This window comes from Chelonoidis abingdonii, chromosome 5, assembly GCF_003597395.2.
Source record: "Chelonoidis abingdonii isolate Lonesome George chromosome 5, CheloAbing_2.0, whole genome shotgun sequence".
NCBI lineage: Eukaryota > Metazoa > Chordata > Testudines > Testudinidae > Chelonoidis > Chelonoidis abingdonii.
In genome coordinates, this window is record NC_133773.1 from 28,323,189 (window position 1) to 28,343,583 (window position 20,395).

The 20,395-nt window shown below is 43.5% G+C and overlaps 1 protein-coding gene across 5 annotated transcripts in view; it reads right to left on the reverse strand.

Annotated features, from left to right (window-relative positions):
* Window positions 1–14,904, reverse strand: part of STPG2 (sperm tail PG-rich repeat containing 2) — a 436,725-nt gene extending 421,821 nt beyond the window's left edge. For 4 of the 5 annotated variants that reach the window (XM_075066165.1, XM_075066168.1, XM_075066164.1 and 1 more), the window contains exons 1-4: window positions 14,717–14,904; window positions 11,559–11,668; window positions 6,766–6,924; window positions 4,925–5,089 (exon numbers count right to left, since the gene is read on the reverse strand). In XM_075066165.1, coding sequence (XP_074922266.1) covers window positions 4,925–5,089; window positions 6,766–6,924; window positions 11,559–11,668; window positions 14,717–14,822 — 540 coding nt within the window. In that variant the 5' untranslated portion in view covers window positions 14,823–14,904. The remainder of the gene's footprint in view (window positions 1–4,924; window positions 5,090–6,765; window positions 6,925–11,558; window positions 11,669–14,716) is intronic. The other variant, XM_075066166.1, reaches the window with a different exon arrangement.
* Between the last annotated feature and the right edge of the window lie 5,491 nt (window positions 14,905–20,395).

Consider the following 20,395-nt stretch of genomic DNA (forward strand, 5'->3'; position numbering starts at 1 on the left):
GAAGGGTTTCTTTCAGGTATGTTAGCAACAAGAAGAAAGTCAAGGAAAGTGTGGCTGCCCCTTACTGAATGAGGGAGGCAACCTAGTGACAGGGATTGTGGAAAAAAAGCTAATGTACTCAATGCTTTTTTTTGCCTCTGTCTTCACGAAACAAGGTCAGCTCCCAGACTACTGCACTGGGCAGCACAGCATGGGGCAGGAGGTGACCAGCCCTCTGTGGAGAAAGAAGTGGTTTCAGAGCGCGCACTATTTAGAAAAGCTGGAACGAGCACAAGTCCATGGGCCGAGATGCGCTGCATCTGAGGGTGCTAAAGGAGTTGGCAGGATGTGATTGCATGAGCCATTGGACCATTATCTTTGAAAACTCATGGCGATCAGGGGAGGTCCGGATTGACTGCGAAAAGGCTAATGTAGTGCCCATCTTTAAAAAAGGAGAAAGAGGAGGATCTCAGGGAACTACAGGCCAGTCAGCCTTCACCTCAGTCCCTGAAAATCATGGAGCAGGTCCTCAAGGAATCAATTCTGAATGCACTTAGAGGAGAGGAAAGTGATCAGGAACAGTCAGCATGGTTTTCACCAAGGGCAAGTCATGCCTGACAACCTAATTGCCTTATGATGAGAAGCTAACTAGCTCTGTGGATGAGGGGAAGCCAGTGGACGTGTTACAAATTCCTTGACTTTTAGCAAAGCTTTTGATACGGTCTCCACAGTATTCTTGTCCCGGCAAGTTAAAGAAGTATGGGCTGGATATGAGTTGGCTGGCATGAATGGACTATAAGGTGGGATAAAAGCTGGTCTAAATGCTAATGAGCGACAATGGTCCATGTAGCAATGGCAACTGGCTCTGCTTAGCTGGCACTGGTATCAGTGCGCCCAAGGGTCAGTCCTTGGGACGGTTTTGTTCATATCTTCATTAATGTCTGACGATGGCATGGCTGCACCCTCAGCAAGTTTGCAGTATGACATTAAACTGAAGAGGAGTGTATACGCTGAGGAGGCAGATGGATACAGAGGGCCTAGACAATCAGAGGACTGGGCCAAAGGAAATCTGATGAGTTCACAGGAAAGTGCCGGTCCTGCACTTAGAGTGGAAAACCCATGCACTGCTACAGACTAGGGACGACGTGGGCTAGCAGCAGTTCTGCAGAAAAGACCTAGGGGTTACAGTGGATGAGAAGCTAGATATTGACAACAGTGTTGCCTTGTTGCAAGAAGTCTAACGAGTTTGGGGCTGTATAAGTAGGGGCATTGCAGGCAGATCAAGCGATGTGATCATTCCCTCTATTCGACATTGGTGGGCTAACTGGATTTTGCATCCAGTTTGGGCCCCACAAGAAGGATGTGGAAAAATTGGAAAGAGTCCAGCAGAAGGCACAACATTAATCTTAGGGGCTGGAGCACATGAACTTAATGAGGAGAGACTCGGGAACTGGACTTGTTTAGTCTGCAGAAGGGAGGAATGAGAGGGATTTGAAGCTGCTATCAACTACCTGAGAAGTTCCAGACAGAGACTGGATCGAGGACTGCTTCTCTAGTGGTACCAGCGATGACACAACAAGGAGTAATGGTCTCAAGTTGCAGTGGGGGTTTAGTTGATGGAATATTAGAGAAAAACTTTTTCACTGGGAGATAGTGATGCCTGGTACTGGAATGGGTTACCTAGGGAGGTGGTGGAATCTCCTTCCTTACAGGTTTTTAAAGTCAGGCTTGACAAAGCCCTGGTTGGGATGATTTATTTGGGGATTGGTCCTGCTTTGAGGAGGGGGTTGGACTAGATGACCTCCTGAAGTCCCTTCAAACCCTGACATTCTATGATTCTATGAAGACAGTGTTTCTCTACAGCCATTTCCCAATCTCCAGCACATAAGTAATTGTAATCAACCAGGGTTGATTTACAAGTGAACAAGACTTCCCTAGGATGTCTCTTCAGACAGTGTTACTCATTATTAAATCACCTTACCAAATAATTAACCTCAAATTAGAGGCATGTGCACTGCTGTCTCTAAACTTCAGGATAAACTTTCAACTTTGAGACACAATCATACAGAGGTCTAAGCAGTCTGCCCCAGATAAAGCATAGGTGTTAAGCATATTCATAACTTTAAGTACATAAGAAGTTTCATTAAAGTCATTGGGACTACTCATATACTTTTAGTAATACATTCACGTAAGTGCTTTGCTGGATTTGGGCCAAATGCTCAGCACATTGCAAGATCAAGCCCTTGCAGAGAAACTATAAGTCAAAATCATACTGCTTTAAAATAAGACGATAATGTTACACAAATATTCCAGGTTCTGAATGGGACTGTGCTCTGATAGTTATAGACCCTTCTGCATCATCTTCCCATCCTGCCACCACACTTTAGAACAGGGTGGCCAACCTATGGCTCTGGAGCCACATACGGCTCTTCAGAAATTAATATGTGGATTCTTCTATGGGCACTGACTCCGGGGCTGGAGCGACAGAAGCCAACTTTCAGATGTCCCAGGGGGGTGCTCACTGCTCAACCCCTGGCTCTGCCACAGACCCTGCCCCAACTCCACCCCTTCCCCTGAGCCTGCTGTACCTTAGTTCCCCCTCGATCCTCCTGCATGCCACAAAACAGCTGATCGGGACGTGCGGGGACGGGAGGAGGCGCTGACTGGTGGGGCCGCCGGTGGGTGAGAGGCACTGATAGCAGGGTGGGGAGCTAACAAGGGGGCTCCTGACGTATTACTGTGGCTCTTTGGCAATGCACATTGGTAAATTCTGGATCCTTCTCAGGCTCAGGTTGGCCCAGGAGCGGCGCCAGAGTTTCTGGCGCCCTAGGCAGAATTCGGGGGTGAGGGGGCTGCATTTTGTGCACTCCCCATGGGGCACAGGGGAGCTTCCGGTTCCACTCCTGTCGCGCCGCCGAAGAAGGACCCTCTGCCAAAATGCTACAGGCAACAGCGGTAGTCATTGAGCTGCTCAATTGCCTGCCGCTGTTTTCCGCGGCACATCGGCAGAAGGTCCTTCAGCGGCAGTGCAACAGGAGCGGAACTGGAAGCTCCCGTGCGCCCCGTGGGGAGTGCACAAAACGCCGTCCCCCCAAATCCTGGCACCGGTCGCCTAATGGAAACGCCAGCCCTGGGTTGGCCACCCCTGCTTTAGAATGTCCTACTCCAGCCTGTGCCCTTATGTCCCTATCTCCCTCTTCTCCTATTGCTGTCTTCCCCACCCCAGCTTGCTCTGTCTCTCTTCCCACTCATCTATCTACATTCAAGTGTGGCCACTTCCTCCTTTTCCTCCACACTGCCCTGGCAGTAGCAGGAGATGTACTGAGAGTACAAAAGAGACAGTCTTCCCTGCTCTCAGTTGCCCCAGCAGCCCATGTCAATCTTTGTGATAACTGGCAAATAATGAGATTATTAATTACTCTATGCACAATGCAAAGCAATGTGACAAAAATACAGAAGACTACAAAACAAACCATGGATAAGAGTTTGACTATTTTTTACTTGCTATTAGTTTTATTTCATCTGCCACTCGTTCAGGGAAGAGAGTGGAGTGAAGGGAAAGAATGGTAGTATTCTACTCTAGCTCTGGCTGCAATCCCACAGGAAATGAATATTTTTGCTAAAATTATCAACATCAAAATAGTTTGTCAAAACATCTAACTGGCTTCAGCATAAACAGCCTGTTTAGATATATAAGTAGTGCCCTACCAAATTCACGGCCATGAAAAATGCATCACAGACCGTGAAATCTGGTCTCCTGACGTGAAATCTGTTCTTTAGTGTGTTTTTACCCTATACTACGCAGATTTCATGGGGGGAGACCAGTGTTTCTCAAATTGGGGGTCCTGACCCAAAAGAGACTTGCATGGGGGGTGGGTTGCAAGGTTATTTTAGGAGGATTGTGGTATTGCCACCCTCACTTCGGTACTGCTGCCTTCAGAGCTGAGCAGCCAGAGAGTGGGGGGCCGCTGACTGAGGACCCAGCTCTGCAGGCAGCAGTGCAGAAGTAAGAGTGGCAATACCGTATCACGCCATCCTTACTTCTGCACCATGCTTATGTCTGTGATGGTGCTGGCGCTGCCTTCAGAGCGGGGCTCTCAGCCAGCAGCCACCACTCTCCAGCTGTCCAGCTCTGAAGGCAGCACCACTACCAGGAGCAGTGCAGAAATAAGGGTAGCAATACCACAACCCCACCTACATATTATCTTGCAACCCCACCCACCAACTCCTTTTTGGGCCAGGACCCCTACAATTACAACACCATGACATTTCAGATATAAATAGCTGAAATCATTAGATTTATAATTTTCAAAATCCCATGGTTGTGAAATTGACCAAAATGGACCATGAAATTGGTAGGGCCTTTTATCTGAGGCAGTTTGTATCCCTTAAAGCTATTATTTCAGCCTGTCTGTTGACTCATTAAGACAACTGCCTCAACTTGGTATTCAGAAGGATATCTTTGCCACCAAAAGAGCTAGAAACTGAATTTATTTAAAAAATAAATCTTGAATTCTGCAGAAACCGGTGAGACCAGAAGAAGACAGTTGGTCAAGCCCACAAGCACATTCCTTCTTAATTCAGCTCTTGTACTCTTTACAGCATTGCTTGCTAAACTAGTGGCTACTTTCGTGTTCCCTTTCCAGCCAGGTGGAACTAGAAGAGGCAGTAGCAATGACCTTTTAAATCTATATTGTTTTCTATTCTTTGTATCAAACTCAACAACAGTCAAGTAGGTCCCACTTATTTCAATGGAGTTGTACCCATATAAATCGAAAATGAAATTGGCTCTGTAGCCAGCCCAAAATATATAATAGTACCAATACCATTAACTTTCACTCTTGAGAGAAAACATGTCATGACAACATTTTATAGCTAAAGATAAACCTTAAACTATTTTGTAATCCTGTAGCCAGTCTTATGAAATTGTTCTAAAATTACTTACAATTACTGGTTGATAGTATGCTGGGCCTAATGTCACATCTCTTTGAGGTGGGTATTGTTTAATAAGAGTGCCATCCTCAGCTTCTTCATACCCAAATGCTTGGCCTGGAGAAGGGATAGAGGGACCATCCACTTTTCGGTATACTTTTGTAGTGCCAGCAGTCCTCTGTAAAAAACAATGAGATTGTGCTTTAAATTAGATCACAAACACATTCCATCCATGTTGCATAAACTGAAGGTGAATGCACCCAAAGAAAAAGAAAGATATAGCCCTACACTTTATTAAAAAGGTGGTCTAGAATATTAAATTTTCACTTTTATGTTTTGAAGCACATGTACTTTTAATAGATGTCAGTGTACTAGTGAATCATTAAGTAACAACTGAACCTTATAATGTCACATATGTAGAAGGATAACAACAATACAGCACTTTGCGTTCATATAGTCTTATTGGAAGAGTGAAAATTTAACTTTATTTTTCTGTGTAGACTTCCCCAATTTGATATTATCCCTTTTCAGTTACCATCAAATTTCTGATCTGTTTATTTGTGTGGTTATAAATTCTACTAACAGTTTGGTAAAATAAAATTTACACTGTAATCTTTATGATTACATTAGTACCTTCCTATATAATTGACTGTAATCTCATTTCTTTCAGTGATCTATTGCTGCCAAATGAGCAATAAACTTTTGTCATTTATGACCTAATGGTAATTCAACTGCCATGCTGATAAATTACAAATAAAAGTCACATGAGGAAAGCTGGGACATAAAGAATGATACAATAAAGCAATGATGCAAAAACACATCTAAGGAGTTCTACTCTATTTGAAGTTAACTACAGAAGCTCTTAAAAAACTTTCTGGTAACTGTAAATTTAACCTATATAAATTAAAATGTTATATCCTATTTCAGTTAATGTCAGACCTCCAAATCTGTGCTAAACATGGACTTTTGAGTCTGCACGCTGCTCAAGAACAAACCAATGAAATTCTACAGCTCTGCCAGGGAAAGGGCCAGTACAGCTAATCCCATGCACTGTAGCCAGTGGGGAAGCACCAAGTAACCTTCTGACTGCTCCCTAAGGGTGTGTCTAACAGCAGTTGGGAGGTATAACTGCAGCATAGGTAGGCATACCTGAGCTAGCTTTGAAGTCTTACCTCCCCACTCCCAGGTGAGCATCAGAACCACCAGGCTACAGATTTTTCTGGGTTGTGTTGCTCTTGCTCTCTCCTGTTGAAGCTTTCTACTTTGTATAGACACTTAAATATTTTTCAGAGAAGGGCCTGAACTTGGTTCTCTTCCCTGCCAGGTGAGTGCCCTAATCACCAGGAAACATGCTATTTTCCTCAACCTCGCCTGTTGACACCATTCCACTTTGCAAAAATATGTAAATATCTCTTGGACCAAAGAGAACAAGTGAGAATTACTCCACAGCATGGTGACTGAGGCACTCATCTGGGAGGTAGGAGAAGTGGATATACATCCCTCCTGTGAATCAGGCGGAGAGAAGATTGTACTTTTAGTGTATACTGGAAGATTAGTCTTTTAAAAGATTTATTCTTATTTGAAATGGTTTCATAGTAGTTCTATAGGTTATTGTTTGCTTTAATTTATTTTCCCCACATTAATTCAATCTCCTCCCATCACCTGAACTGTCTTGTGATATTTGTGAGCACCACTGTAGGTATGCAATTGTACCACTTCAGGCTGCTTTTGAAAAGATTAAGTTCAGTAATATGTTTACTAGTGTTTTTATACATTTTATGTTAACATTTGTGATTCAATATCAAATTTTAAGAAAAAGAATGAATATAGCATCATCCTTTTTTACTAACATACCAGTTGACTATGTTCTTTATGCTCTTTCTGCTTCCTGTTATTAATCTCTAACCCCATTGCAGGAGGTTGGTTATAGCTTCCAGGTCCTGGAGTGTCTGTAATGATCTCCTTGAAACGTTCTTCTTTGTTCTGTGGACTCTTACCACCTTTTATATTATTCTAAAAATATGGAAAAATGAATATTCTATGAAATTGTCAAGTAAAATAATTATGAACTTGACAAGAACTTCACAAAATAAAAAACAGTTGATTGTCAGCTCTTCGGTTTAAAGGACTGGCTATGTCTGCACTAATTTCTTTTAAAATACTCTAGATGCAGATCAATTTTCTTTTCCCAGTATTGTTTTACTTGATTTAAAATAGGAAATGCAACTATTTAGATAAAGAGGCTGAAAATGGTTGTTTCATCCTGCAGTTTTCAATGAAATATTATTTTAAAATTTCTTACAGCAATACTCCTCAGTGAATTACAAGTATCCCTGTCATTTCTAATACAGTAAGATATTAGTTGTTGTTTCTTCTTTTTCTAGTAAAGGAAAAACACTATATCAATTATTATAATCATCTATTTGTTCATATTGCAGTAGCACGTAAGAGAGCCCCAAACATGGACCAGGAGCCCAAGGTAGATACTGTACAAACAGAACAAAAAGATGGTCTCTGCCCCAGAGAACTTACAATCTAATGCTGGGCCACCAAAAGTTAGAGCACTGGCTCCTTCTATACAAATATCAGTAGGTTTAAATAAATTTGAGTTGAATTGTACGTACAAAAGCTTCTGTATTTTCAATACACTGGGTCCAGAATCAATAGATTGTGTTCTTCTTTTCAATGATTGAGAAGTAGCAGCCGCACCAGTGGTAAACAAGTTCCAGTATAAGAATCCAGATGATGACAGCTTTAGAACCATCAGCTCTGTGACCTTTGGTTTCTAATGAGTGGCTGTCACTGTCCCTTTGTGGGGGCTGAGGCCTATGATAGGCCTTCAAGAAAGCGAAGGGGTGTGAGGAGGAAGTCCAAAGGGGAGGGAGGAGCTACCAATCCCCACCACCTTGAGACAGTACTTACAGAATTACAACTCATGCAGCTATTGTAGGGGTTAGGACTGGCTCATAATATAACTAGGTTTTGCTTTTTTCTTCAGAACATAGTAGAAGAAACAGAAATGAAGTACTCCTGATGTCTCAATTTAAAGGGAACTAAGACATATTGTGGGAATAGAACCTCAAAAGAGCACCAAATACGTTATGTCAGCATTAGTGCTGCTACTGTATCTGACAATCATTGACAACAACAGTACAACTTATCCATACCCAATTAGTAAACCAGAAGTTACAGAAATGCATTTTTATAACTACTCTACAAATGCAAATTTTACAGAAATATAAAGTGTCAGAAATTGCTTGGTTTACTTCATTTCACCTGTGTTGTTTTACGTCATATCACATTCCATCATGTAAGCTACATTACGTCAGATTTCATAGAATGCAGTATTAGTATGACATTAACTAAACAAAGTACCATAATATATGATGATGTATCAGGGAAGAAAGGAATAAAATATCTTTCTAATATGGGTTTACCTGTGCACTGTTTATAGTATTTCCCCCCACCAATACCTTGCCATAAAAGAAAATGATTGTCTACAAGTTCCACATTGGATGACTGATAATCAACTTTAAGGGCTTGTCTACACTTACTGGGGGTTCGACGCATGGTGATAGATGCATTGGTGGTCTAGACCCGCTAAATCGACCACCAGTCGCTCTCCAGTCAACTCCTATACTCCACCTGAATGAGAAAGTTTAAGAGGAGTCGATGGGAGAGCGTCTCCAGTCAACATGGCGTAGTGTGGACCCTGTGGTAAGCAGATCTAAGTACATTGACTTCAGCTATGTTATTCACGTAGCTGAAGTTGTGTAACGTAGATCCATCTCCCTCCATAGTGTGGACAAGGCCTAAGTGCTGCCAAAGCCCTAAGTACCTTTTCCCTACACAGCTAAAAAAACAATTACGTTGTCTGCAAAGATTAGTACATAAAAAAATAATACTTGAGGGATTATTTAATTTTTCACACCACAAATTAAAACAAAAGCAAGATTCAGCAGGAAGACAGAATGTGAGGAAGAGCACTGAAGAAACCTTCTGATACTTTTAACTATGATTGCTGTTATAGCGTGCTAGTATAAAACTGATTGTATTACTGCCTTTTACCACTGGAGGGTGTAAACTGTAGACAAAAACTCTTAAAGCAGTCTGCAATGGAGAAGATCAAAAAACAAGTATACTACATTACAATGACAAAGCCATAACAATGAATTTTCCACTGTAAAATAGTAGCACACTTTAGAAATTGTTTAATGCTTACACTAACTGCATTATTTTTACTTACTTCATAATTGCTAACAGATACTATTAAAGTCATGTTTTCTTTTAATTCCAAAAGTGAACTGTAAAACCCAAGTGTTTAATACTTCATATTAATAAAATTTAAAATATGTATTTATACTGAGATTGTTGCCTTGCAGACTTAATTCTAATACACAGTTACAACAACTTCAACTGCATGTTATAGGCACTGGCCCACTTTGCTGCCCCAGAAAAGCAGAACCCTTCCTCAGCCTCTGGCATACAGAGGAGCAGGATACTCTCCCCACACATCTGGCCAGCTTTGGCTGCAGATACAGGAAGGGCGACCAGGAGCCCCACCATCACTCCATCCACTTCTGAGTGTCTTGAACATGCAGAGAATGCTAGGAGGAATCAAATCTCTGTACTCAAAAGAGCTCAGGGACTGCAATTGTGGCCAATCACTGTGCACGAATATGGGGGTGAAGGGAGACTTTTGGTACCCTTTCCACCCTTACAACATTCTCAAAGCAGTCAGATACAATCTGAATCTATATAATCATTAAAACATTTCATTTCCATAGCCTTACATGTGATTTCAGATAGATATATTTATTAGATTTAAATTTAACTAACAAGTAAACAATGTTTTCAGATAAATGAAGAATGAAGGAATTAAATAAAATTCCAGCTTCTCTTTAATGCTAATGTTATTACTGAAATCCTAAAAGCACACATACAATAGAGCAGTGGTGCGCTAATGGGGGTTCCCCCTTAAGGCGGGGGTGCGAGAGGTTCTCTGAGGCGGCACCAAGAAACTGAGATCCTGTGGGATATTATAGGTCCTGCAGGACCCGCTGCCATAATAGCAGGAGGGGGATAAAAATAGAGTGGATATTGCAGGGTGGGACGGGAATGGGATTAAAAAAAAACCAGTCCTCCCAAACAACATGAATGCCCCGGCCAGCAGCTGCTGCTCTCCAGGTGGCATAGGTGCCGATTCTGTATGTGCTCCAGGGCTGGAGCACCCATGGAAAAAAATTAGTGAGTACGCAGCCAGCTCCCTCCCTCCTCCCACAGCACCTCCCATCTGCCATTGGCTCCGCCAATCAACTCCTCCCCCTCCCTCCCAGTGCCCCCCTCCCGCCACAATCAGTGGGGCCTGAGGCCGAGCAGGGGCAGGAAGAGGCGGGGCAGGGGTGAGCGCTTGGGGGAAGGAGTCGGGTGGGGGCAAGGCCTGGGGTGGAGCAGGAATTTGCATACCCCGGGGCCCGGAGGAAGCCAGCACTATTGGAAGGTGGCACTGCCACCAGCAGCAGCACAGAAGTAAGGGTGGCCTTACTTCTGCACTGCTCCTGGTGGCAGAGCAACATTCAGAGCTGGGCAGCCAGAAAACGGTAGCTGCTATCTGTGGCATTCATGTTGTTTGCAGTGCAGGAGGACTATTTTTTTTTTTAATTCTGCTCCCATAACACTCTGCAATATCTACCCCCATATTGTTGAATTTTTATCCTGTTCCCACTATCATGGAAGAGGGATCCCAGTCCCACTCCAGGATACAGCCCTGGCAAAAAATCTCAAACAGTTTCAGATTACAAGTAATGGAGGAAGGGGGCAACAAATTCCGTGAATGGTAAGTGGAGCATGACTGGAAAAGTTTGTGCACCACTTTAATAGAGTATACAAAAACCTATCAAGCAAGCCTGAGAAGGTTCCTTTGCCTTTCCTCTCAAATAATTCATCCAGTATTAATCTGAACTCTCTTTATTCTTACTGGAACCATTACTACATCGTTTCATTTATTAAAATCAATATAGCATTCATTACTCAAACTTCATGTGTCTTCACTCTTTTCAAATGATATTATCTGTTAGTACACTGGGGCATCAAGAAATCTTGACCTACACCATACACAAGGTACCCACTACTACTGGAAGTGAACTGCATGAAAACAACAGAACGTCTAGTGAGTTGGGCAGCTACTTGAAAGCACTCGGAAAAAACCTGAATTTTTAACTGTTACCAAGCATCCAGCAACATCATTGTTTGGGGGCATCAAGGACTCTTTTGTCAGTTTTCCATTGGGGAAAGACGTGGAGAAGGGGGGATGCCTGAAGAGGCAGAACAAGGAGGAGGAAAGGATTGTATATAAATAAAAGTCCTTGTCCAAATGATCACTTCCCACCATGCATCCGACAAAGTGGTATTCATCCACGAAAGCTCATGCTCCAAAACGTCTGTTAGTCTATTAGGTGCCACAGGATTCTCTGCTGCTTCCCACCATGCTGTCTCTTTCACCCCTGGCCACTTTAATTTTAGGAGGAGGGTGTTTATTGACTTGTTTCACTGAAATTTGTTACGAACATCACTTGTTATTACTGTTTTAAAAGTCAGGTTGCAAATTTCCTCTCTTAATTTGTTTAATGCAACTTCTATAATTTTACCTGCACTTTGGAAATATCATACCATCCTGGTCCTGGAACATCAATCTCAGCCTTTGGAATAGTAAATGCAGAGTCTCGAGTTGTCAAAGAAAGAAATGGAGCATACCCATCTGCAAGTGAGGGGGCATGAAAAAAAACCAGTAAAACATATACACTTACAAAAGTTTGAGAAAGCAAACAACCCATATATGCATCAAAATTATTTTTTAGTAATGAAAATATTTGGTTCATCTAATTTTTCTGCTCCATTGAAAAGATGAGAAATATATAAAGAGTGTGTGGCTGAAAAACGATAAAGCTACTTTATAAGGCATAAAGCTATCACTTTAAATACATTTTAGACCTGAAGCAGCTAACAGAGTCCCAAAGCCCATTCTCTATAGCTTCTCTAAACCCTACTTCTTCAGGTTCCTGTTTGCACAGAAGAAATTAACAGATTTTAAGCCCAAGAAGGCCCATTATGATCTTCTGGTCTGACCTCTTGCATAACATAAGCCACAGAATTTCACCAAATACTTCCTGCACCAATTCCATTGATTTGGTTGACTTAGAAAGACATCCAGTTTTGACTGAAAGACTATTAAGCAATGGAGAATCAATCCATGGAAGGCTACTGACCTCCTTCTCACATGTACAGAGAAGTGCAAATTCACTACCTCCCTATTCAAACAATTACAGTGGCTGCCCATGCATTTCAGGATCCAGTTCAAAACTCCCTTTTCTGATTTTAAAATGCACCATGATCTTACTCCATTCCCTCTCTATATAGATTACACTAGGCTCCTCTCAATCCCTTCACACATAATCTGACCACTGTTGGCGAGGGGGCTGCCTCCTTGGCAGCTGCAGCCAATTCTCACACCCTTCTACATCTCTCTCTCTCATTGATCCTCCATTTCATTTAAAATCTTGAGTAAAAATATACCTTTTCTCCTTTACCAACCTCTCCTAATTTCTGACTCCCCCTCTGCTGTTATTTAACTCTAAGTCATGTTATTTAACTTCATAAAGTAGTTGAGATAGTTTGTATAAAAGATGTTATAAAAAGTTATTCATAGATTTCCTGTATTTTACACACACAAATAATCATTATGATCACCTAGTCTGACATCCAGGACGCTGTAAGTATTATGTAGTAACGTTGGATAGATGTACATAAAATTATAGAAAAGTGTTTAAAAATGAGTTAATTTCCCTGTAAATGAAGTAATGCTTAATTACAATTGTATTTATGTTCAACTGGGATTTACTTTAGTTGTATTTAAATGCAATGCAGTCTCCTACTTCAGGTTCATTAGAGAAGTTTCCAGTGGATTTTTTATATTACTTCTGGGATAAGGTAATGTTGACAGCAAGAGGGAAGGTAAAGAAAGAAGAGCAAATAAAAGAAGAAATGTTATATTTGTTTATTTTTAATACTCCTCGCTTCTATTCCTAATACTTTCCTCAGTAAGATCCACAAAATGGCCTTCAAGGGCTAAGACGAGTTATAGGCTTAAAAGGTATAAACTCTGTATTTAATTTACGATTTTACAGATACAATTAAGATAATTAAAATTAGGTAAAATCTTATTGCATCTCAATTTAGGGTTTTTTGGTGTTTTCAGAGGCTGTACCTCTGATGAGTGCCGCTCCGGGACAACCTAATGAAGTCTTTATTTCTGGCATGGCCTTATAATTAATCCATATTTAACTGCTACAAAACAACACATTAACTTAACCCTATATCCATCTTGACTTTTGACTGCTGATTGGCAAGAAACCCTTACTCATAGCTCCTTTAACTTCAATTTGTATCTGAGACTGAATTCTATATACCTGCTTCTAAGATATTAGGCTGAAAGAAGTGAGATTCCAATACTACAGACAGACACTCTCAAGTCATTCCTACTTTAAATAGGGGGGGAAAAATAACTTGTCAGATATCCCAAATGTTTATATCTTCAATTGCAGAGCCTTGCTCTGGTTGAAAAGAACATAAATGGAAATTCAAAGCCACCCAAGGAGACACAATTTCTTTTTATTCAGTACAAAGGAAGTAAAAATACTTCTAGTAAAATATATGAAAGCCCAGCTACACTGAACCCTACTGAGAACTCATATGTATGTCAAAGTGGGATAAAGAATTAGATAAGCCTTTTCAACAAGAGAATTAGAAAGGTATTTCTGAATACAAACCCATCATTTTAACAATGTGGCAGACTGCTGGACTTTGTACCTAGGACCTTGCACTGCAGGATTTCCAAGATTTTTCCTCTCACATGGGTTCTGAAGAAGATGATTGGCTGCATCTCCAACAGAATTCAAAAACACCGTATACAAGGATTCTTTTAGGGGAGAGCATAGGACATTGGGAAAAAGTAGGCCTGGGCCTAATTTTCCTCTCACACAGGAACAAATCAGGAGTAACGCTGCTTAAGTCAGTACTGCAAGAGGGTAAAACTTGTGTGAGATATCAATCATGTTTAAATATATGGAAGGAAGAGAGAGTTCAAGTTAAAGAAAGGAATCACATCATCTCCATTTTGAGAACCAACTCAACCAGCTATCCTGATGTAAAATCCTAGCAGAGACATAGCACAATGTAAACTGTTGGCCGGGAGAAGCGCATACAGTGTATTGATCTCCATTAGCTATACTGAAGTAAAAACTACATATTCCTTGTTTCCACTCTGCCTTTCACAAGGAGATGGCTCTCTTGGTGTGCACCCTTTTGCAGCTTACCCAGGAAGTCCCTTACACACTATGCTCTGAGCTTTCTCTGGGTCAAACCTTGCAGATAACAGGAACAGCTCAGGCCTGAGCTCTCTTCCCAGGCACCTGAACCAGATTGAGCGAATGTCAGTTTCAGTTGCACCAGCCAGGCTACCCATTATATGCTCGCTGCCTAGTTCCAGGGGCGCACAACCTAGCCTTGTGACTGGCACCGTCCTACATAACCCTTCCTGAGGTTTTCATCACTTCCAAGCAGCCCCGACGTGGTTTCAGGCGCTGTTTGATTGCCCCGCGAGCTCTAGCAGCAGCTGCAGACACGGGAAAGTGGGTGCGACGGCGGGTCCCTGCACAGGAGGCGGGGCCAGGGCAGAGTTTGTCTTGAGGGCCTCGGGGGGCGGCCAGGGGCAGCCCAGGGGTGAATCTGGGCGCTGCCCGCCCGTTACCTGCTTTCTGCTGTTTCCTGGGCTGCAGCTGGTAGGAGCCGGGCCCGACATGCGCCTCGGTGCCGGCCGCAGGCTGAGTGAGCGCCCGCGGAGCCCGGTCGTACATGCCGGCTGGCCCCGCCCCTCGAGACCCAGCGCTGGCCGGCGGCTGCAGTCACCATGGACACCGCGGGGCCCAACACGCCAGGCCGGCCCGAGGAACCGGCCCCGCCCTTCCACAGCCAACCTGCCGCCCGCCCGCGCTTTTCTCCCCGCCCCCACCGCCTGCCCTTCCCCCCTGCAACCCGCCCCTACCGCCTCGCCTTCCCCTCTGCAACCCGTCCCGCAGCGCTCTCCTCTCCCCACAGAGCCTGGCCCTGCCCTGGAGCACCCGTCCCGCAGCGCTCTCCTCTCCCCACAGAGCCTGGCCCTGCCCTGGAGCACCCGTCCCGCAGCGCTCTCCTCTCCCCACAGAGTCTGTCTCTGCCCTCAGGCACCCACCCCGCAGCACTCTCCTCTCCGCCCCTACAGCCTCCCCTTGCAACCTGCCCCACAGGCAGCGCTCCCCTTTCCACCCCCAGAGCCTGTCCCCTAGCACTCTCCTATTTCCCCAGAGCATGTCCCACAGTGCTCCCCTGTCCCACTACAGGGGACCCAGAGAAACATATAAGGGTGTGGAACAGAACAAAGGGGTGCAATCATGAGATATCCCGTGGCTACCACCTGAGCTGGAACAAGGACTGTACCAGGGGAAAGGATTGTGCCCAGACTAGGATGGCATCTAGTCTGTGATAGAAGTTTATTGAAACATCTGTGGCTGAGGTTTTATCTGTATTCCGTTTTCTTACTGTACTAGGCTTAGACTTGCATGTTTTATTTGATTTTGCTTGGTAATTAACTTTGTTCTGTTATTACTCGGAACCACTTAAATCCTACTTTTTGTATTTAATAAAATCATTTTTTACTTATTATTACTTATTTTACTAATTAACTCAGAGTATGTATTAATACCCGGGGGGGGGGGGGGGTAAATAGTTGTTCATACCTCTCTATCAGTGTTATAGAGGGCGAATAATATATGAGTTTATCCTTATAAGCTTTATACAGGGTAGACAAATTTATTTGGGGTTTGGACCCCATTGATAGCTGTGTATCTGTGTGTTGGAGACAGAAACACTTCTTAAGCTGTTTTTAGGTAAGCCTGCAATTTATGGGATGTAGTTCAGACCTGGGTCTGGGTTTGTAGCAGGCTAGCATGGCTGGCTTGAACCAGGCAGGGCACTGAAGTCCCAAGCTGCCAGGGAAAATGGGCTCAGGGGTAGGCTCAGCACATCAGTTGGCAATTCCCAAAGGGGGTTTCTGTTATCCAACCCATCTCAGGTACATCCTAGATGGGAAGCCCAAAACTGTAATCAAGGCAGGGGAGATCAGAGCCAAATGGGTGGAGGTGGCGGAGAAGAAAAAAGCTAGTAGCAGGCAGTGGGGATACCAGAAGGGGCAACTCGGGATGACATGCCACCATTGGGGTCAGCCCAAGGCCCCACCTCACAAGGAGGAGCCCTCCACACAGCCAGGGAGACCCCCCAGATGCCCTCTTGTCCCACCACCCTACTCGCCAACCTCCCACTTTGCCCTAGCCCACAGTCAGCTGGGCGATGCTTTAAATGTAATGAGCAGAGGCATGTGAAGGCCAACTGCCCCAAGAGCACCAGCCGATTGCAACTCATCATCTCGGGGTCCTACCGAGAGCCTTCAGGCCCAGATGCCCCACAAATAGCCCCAGCGCGAAGGGAAACTGAGTGTGGGTGGGAGGAAGATTACTGCGTGTTGAGACACTGGAGCACAGGTGTCAGCTGTCCACCAATCCTTCATGGGCCCCAAATTCATTGACCCAGAGGCTCAAGCGATGGTGCAACCCTTTAAGGCCAACTCTTATAACTTACCTGCAGCCAAGTTGCCTGTCCAGTACAAGGGCTGGTCAGAAATATGGACTTTTGCAGTCTATGATGATTATCCTGTTCCCGTGTTGCTCGGAGAAGACTTAGCCAACCTTGTGAGGCTAACAAAAAGGGTAGGGATGGTCACCCATAGCCAGGCTAGACAGGCCTCCAAACCTAACTCCATTCCTAATCTTCCTACAAGGGCCCAGTCAGTGCCCCCAGATACTACAGGCCTGGGGACCCAGCCAGAGGTGGTGGAACCAGATCCCAGACCAGAGTCTATGACAGTGTTTTCAGATCCAGTTCCTGGGACCCAGCCAGAACCAGTTCAAGGATCAGAACAGGCAGAGCAGTCAGCACCAGAGCCCATGCTTACAACCTCACCAAAGTCAGGGGAGCCTGCACCTGCAGCAGCACTAAACCCATGCAAGAGGCTCAAGCGGAGCCTGAAATACCACCTAGTGCACCAGCGGAGAGCAGTTCACAGTCAACAGAGACACCCCCAACATGTGCATAGATTCCAGTGGGACCAAGCCCAAGTCCACAGCCCAACAAGGAACTAATGTCTCCAGCATCAAGGGAGCAGTTCCAGGCAGAGCACGGAAAGCATCACTTTGAATAATCAAACAGATAAAAATGCCAGTGTTTACTATGCAGACAAGAAAAGTTACATTTGCTGTTCAGGCATTTGAAAGTTAAATGTTACTTAAAATTTTTGAACAAGGCATTTGAAGTTATTTCTCCTATATTGGAGTAGGTAGCAGAGCAGTACCATGAGAGGAGTAGAACAAGAAGAAGGCAGAACTGAGACCTTTCAAAGTTTTGGCCCAAGCGAGGAGGCATGGGGGCGCCATTTGAGTTCCCCACCTCAAGTGCCAAAATGTTGTGGGCCGGCCCTGGATACGATCATATCTAGAATAAAAACTGCCTGTCTCTGCCAGAACAGTTGAAAGACGCATAAGCAAAATGGCAGAAAACATTAATGAAAAGCGGATGATGGCATTAAAAGAGATACCAGTGTTAAGCATTGCAGTTGATGAAAGTGTGGATATAAAAAATCTTCCACGTTTGGCAGCTGTTGCAAGATATTGTGTTCCAATGAAATTAAAGAGGAACTTTGCCTAAAACCCCTGTATTGCACAACAAAGGGGGAAGATATAGTGGAAAGTTTTGTAAACCATTTTGAAGAACGAGGAGTTGACATCAGAAAAATATTTTGTGTGACAACAGGTGGTGCTCCTGCCATGGTTGGAAAACAGATGGGATTTGTAAGTTTGAAGATCAAATTGGCCGCCTGAGAGTCAAATTCACTGTATCATCCATCTAGAAAACCTGTGTGCTAAAATTTCTAATTCAGAGTTTAATGTGATGAATACAGTGGTGCAAATTGTGAATTTCCTTGTTGCTCAATCTGCTTTGACTCACAGACAGATTCAAGCACCGCCAGAAGAGACAGACAGTGCTTATAATGACATTCCACTTCACAGCAACATTTGGTGGCTGTTGTGGCAAGGTTTTGGTACGCTTTGTAAACTGTTTTGATGCAATCCAGGCCTTTTTGTCAGAAAAAGGACAAAACTACCCCAAATTGGATGATGACAAATGGCTGTGTAAGCTCATGTTTCTAACTGACATCACTGCTCACCTAAATGAACTCGATCTCTGTCTCCAGGGTACAGGGCAAACAATTCTGGATCTTTATGAAGCCTGGAAGGCATTTGTTGTAAAACTAGCATTTTTTTCCTCAGGATATTCGAACTTGGACTTTCCGCTACTTCCAACACATAAAAGAGCTATCAACACGTTGCACTGTCAGTATATCTACAGTCTTACCGGTCAGATGAGTGATTTCAAAACTTTCTGAAGAGGGCACAGAGGCACTTCACACTGAAGCTATTTCCGCCCCCATTGAAGAATACAAGAGTCACCGAAAAAGAAGATATTTTGATTACAAGGCACAGGATAATCCCATAAGAGACCCCAAACAACAATTCAAAGTTGAATTCTTTAATCAGGTGCTAGATTGTGCAATTAGGGTGACCAGATGTCCTGATTTTATAGGGACAGTCCCGATTTTTGGGTCTTTTTCTTATATAGGCTCCTATTACCCTCCATCCCATCCCGATTTTTCACACTTGCTGTCTAGTCACCCTGTGTGCAATACAGTCAGTTGAAGAATGTTTCATGCCACTCAAGGAACACAGCACTATATTTAGGATGTTGCATGATATTCCAAAACTTCTCACTATACCTGAAGACGTACACCAGCAATGCAGGGCACTAGAGACAGCGTTGACATATGATGACATGCGCAATATTCATGGGAGTGATTTAGGTGATGAATTGAAAGCTCTTTCAAGATACATTTCAGCAGGATCAATTCCAAAGCCTGTTCTGGAATATCTGTGCACAAATAAGATGACCACCCTCTTTCCAAATGCTTTTGTTGCTCTGCGTATACTTCTAATACTTCCTGTAACAGTTGCCAGTGGAGAATGCAGCTTCTCCAAGCTGAAGTTAATAAAAACAAATCTACGCTCCACACTGACATAGGAGAGGCTGGTCGGCCTTGCAACCATCTCAATATCGCGCATGTCATCATGTGTCAACGCTGTCTCTAGTGCCCTGCATTGCAGTGTACGTCTTCTTCAGGTATAGTGAGGAGTTTGGGAATATCATACAACATCCTAAATATAGCGCTGTGTTCCTTAATATTGGGGGCAGTGCTAATAAATATATTATGGGTAGTTGCTGGATGCACATAAACCTGATTTGATTTTAGTGAGGGGAGAGGGTATGTGAATGCACATAAACCTGATTGATGGGGTACGGGCAGGCTAATTAGAAACTAACAATTGATGTACATTAAGAGATGGATGAAATCTTGTTTAGCGGGGGAAAGGGCACCAATATTCCAACACAACCATCTACTACAGCAAGCATCCAAATTGGCAAGGTTTTGGGGGGGAAAAGTAACCTGGGAAAAAGTAGACTGGGAAAAGGTGACGGAGTTCAGGTGTGGTGTGTGGTCTGTTTGAATGGAAAGGCTAATTATCATTAGTAACTATTTTTAATATGGAATTACTGTGAACTGGGACACTGATTCACCAATGTATTTAAGCATGTTCCTAATTGGAGAACTAACAGCAGTGGAATGGCTAACATACTTTAAGTTAGTCATGTGCATAATTACTCTCTGGAACTGGGGATTTAAGGGCTTCTTATTCTCCTTTTTTCTTTTTGGTTCAATAGGTATTTAATTCAAACCATTATTGCTATAGGTTGCCATTTTATACAAAATAATTATTTATTGATGTTATAAGCTTCTCCTTCCCAAATCTGGACCTTAGCATCCAAAATTTGGGGCTTAACATGAACTCCCCCAAGCTTTTACCAGCTTGGGTCTGATCTCGCTGCCACCAGACAGGAATTTCAGCACCTGCCTCGCTCTGGTCCCCCAGACTTTCCCTGGAGGGACCCCAAGACTCAGAAGCCCTGAGTCTCGCACCAAAGGGAAACCAACCCCCTCCCCTTGTCTCCTCTTTATTTCATCCCCAGCTCCCCCTCCCCGGGTTATCCTGGGCGATACTGTACTTAACTCCTTGAATGCAAGACAGAGAGGGCAATTTACCTTCCCCCGAGGCTATGCATTCAAACCTAGTCAAGCTAACACAAAGAGATTTTCCCCCTCCCTTCGTCCCTTAGCCTTAACTAGAGAAAAACCTCAAGCAGGTTTTAAAAAGAAAGCTTTATATAAAAA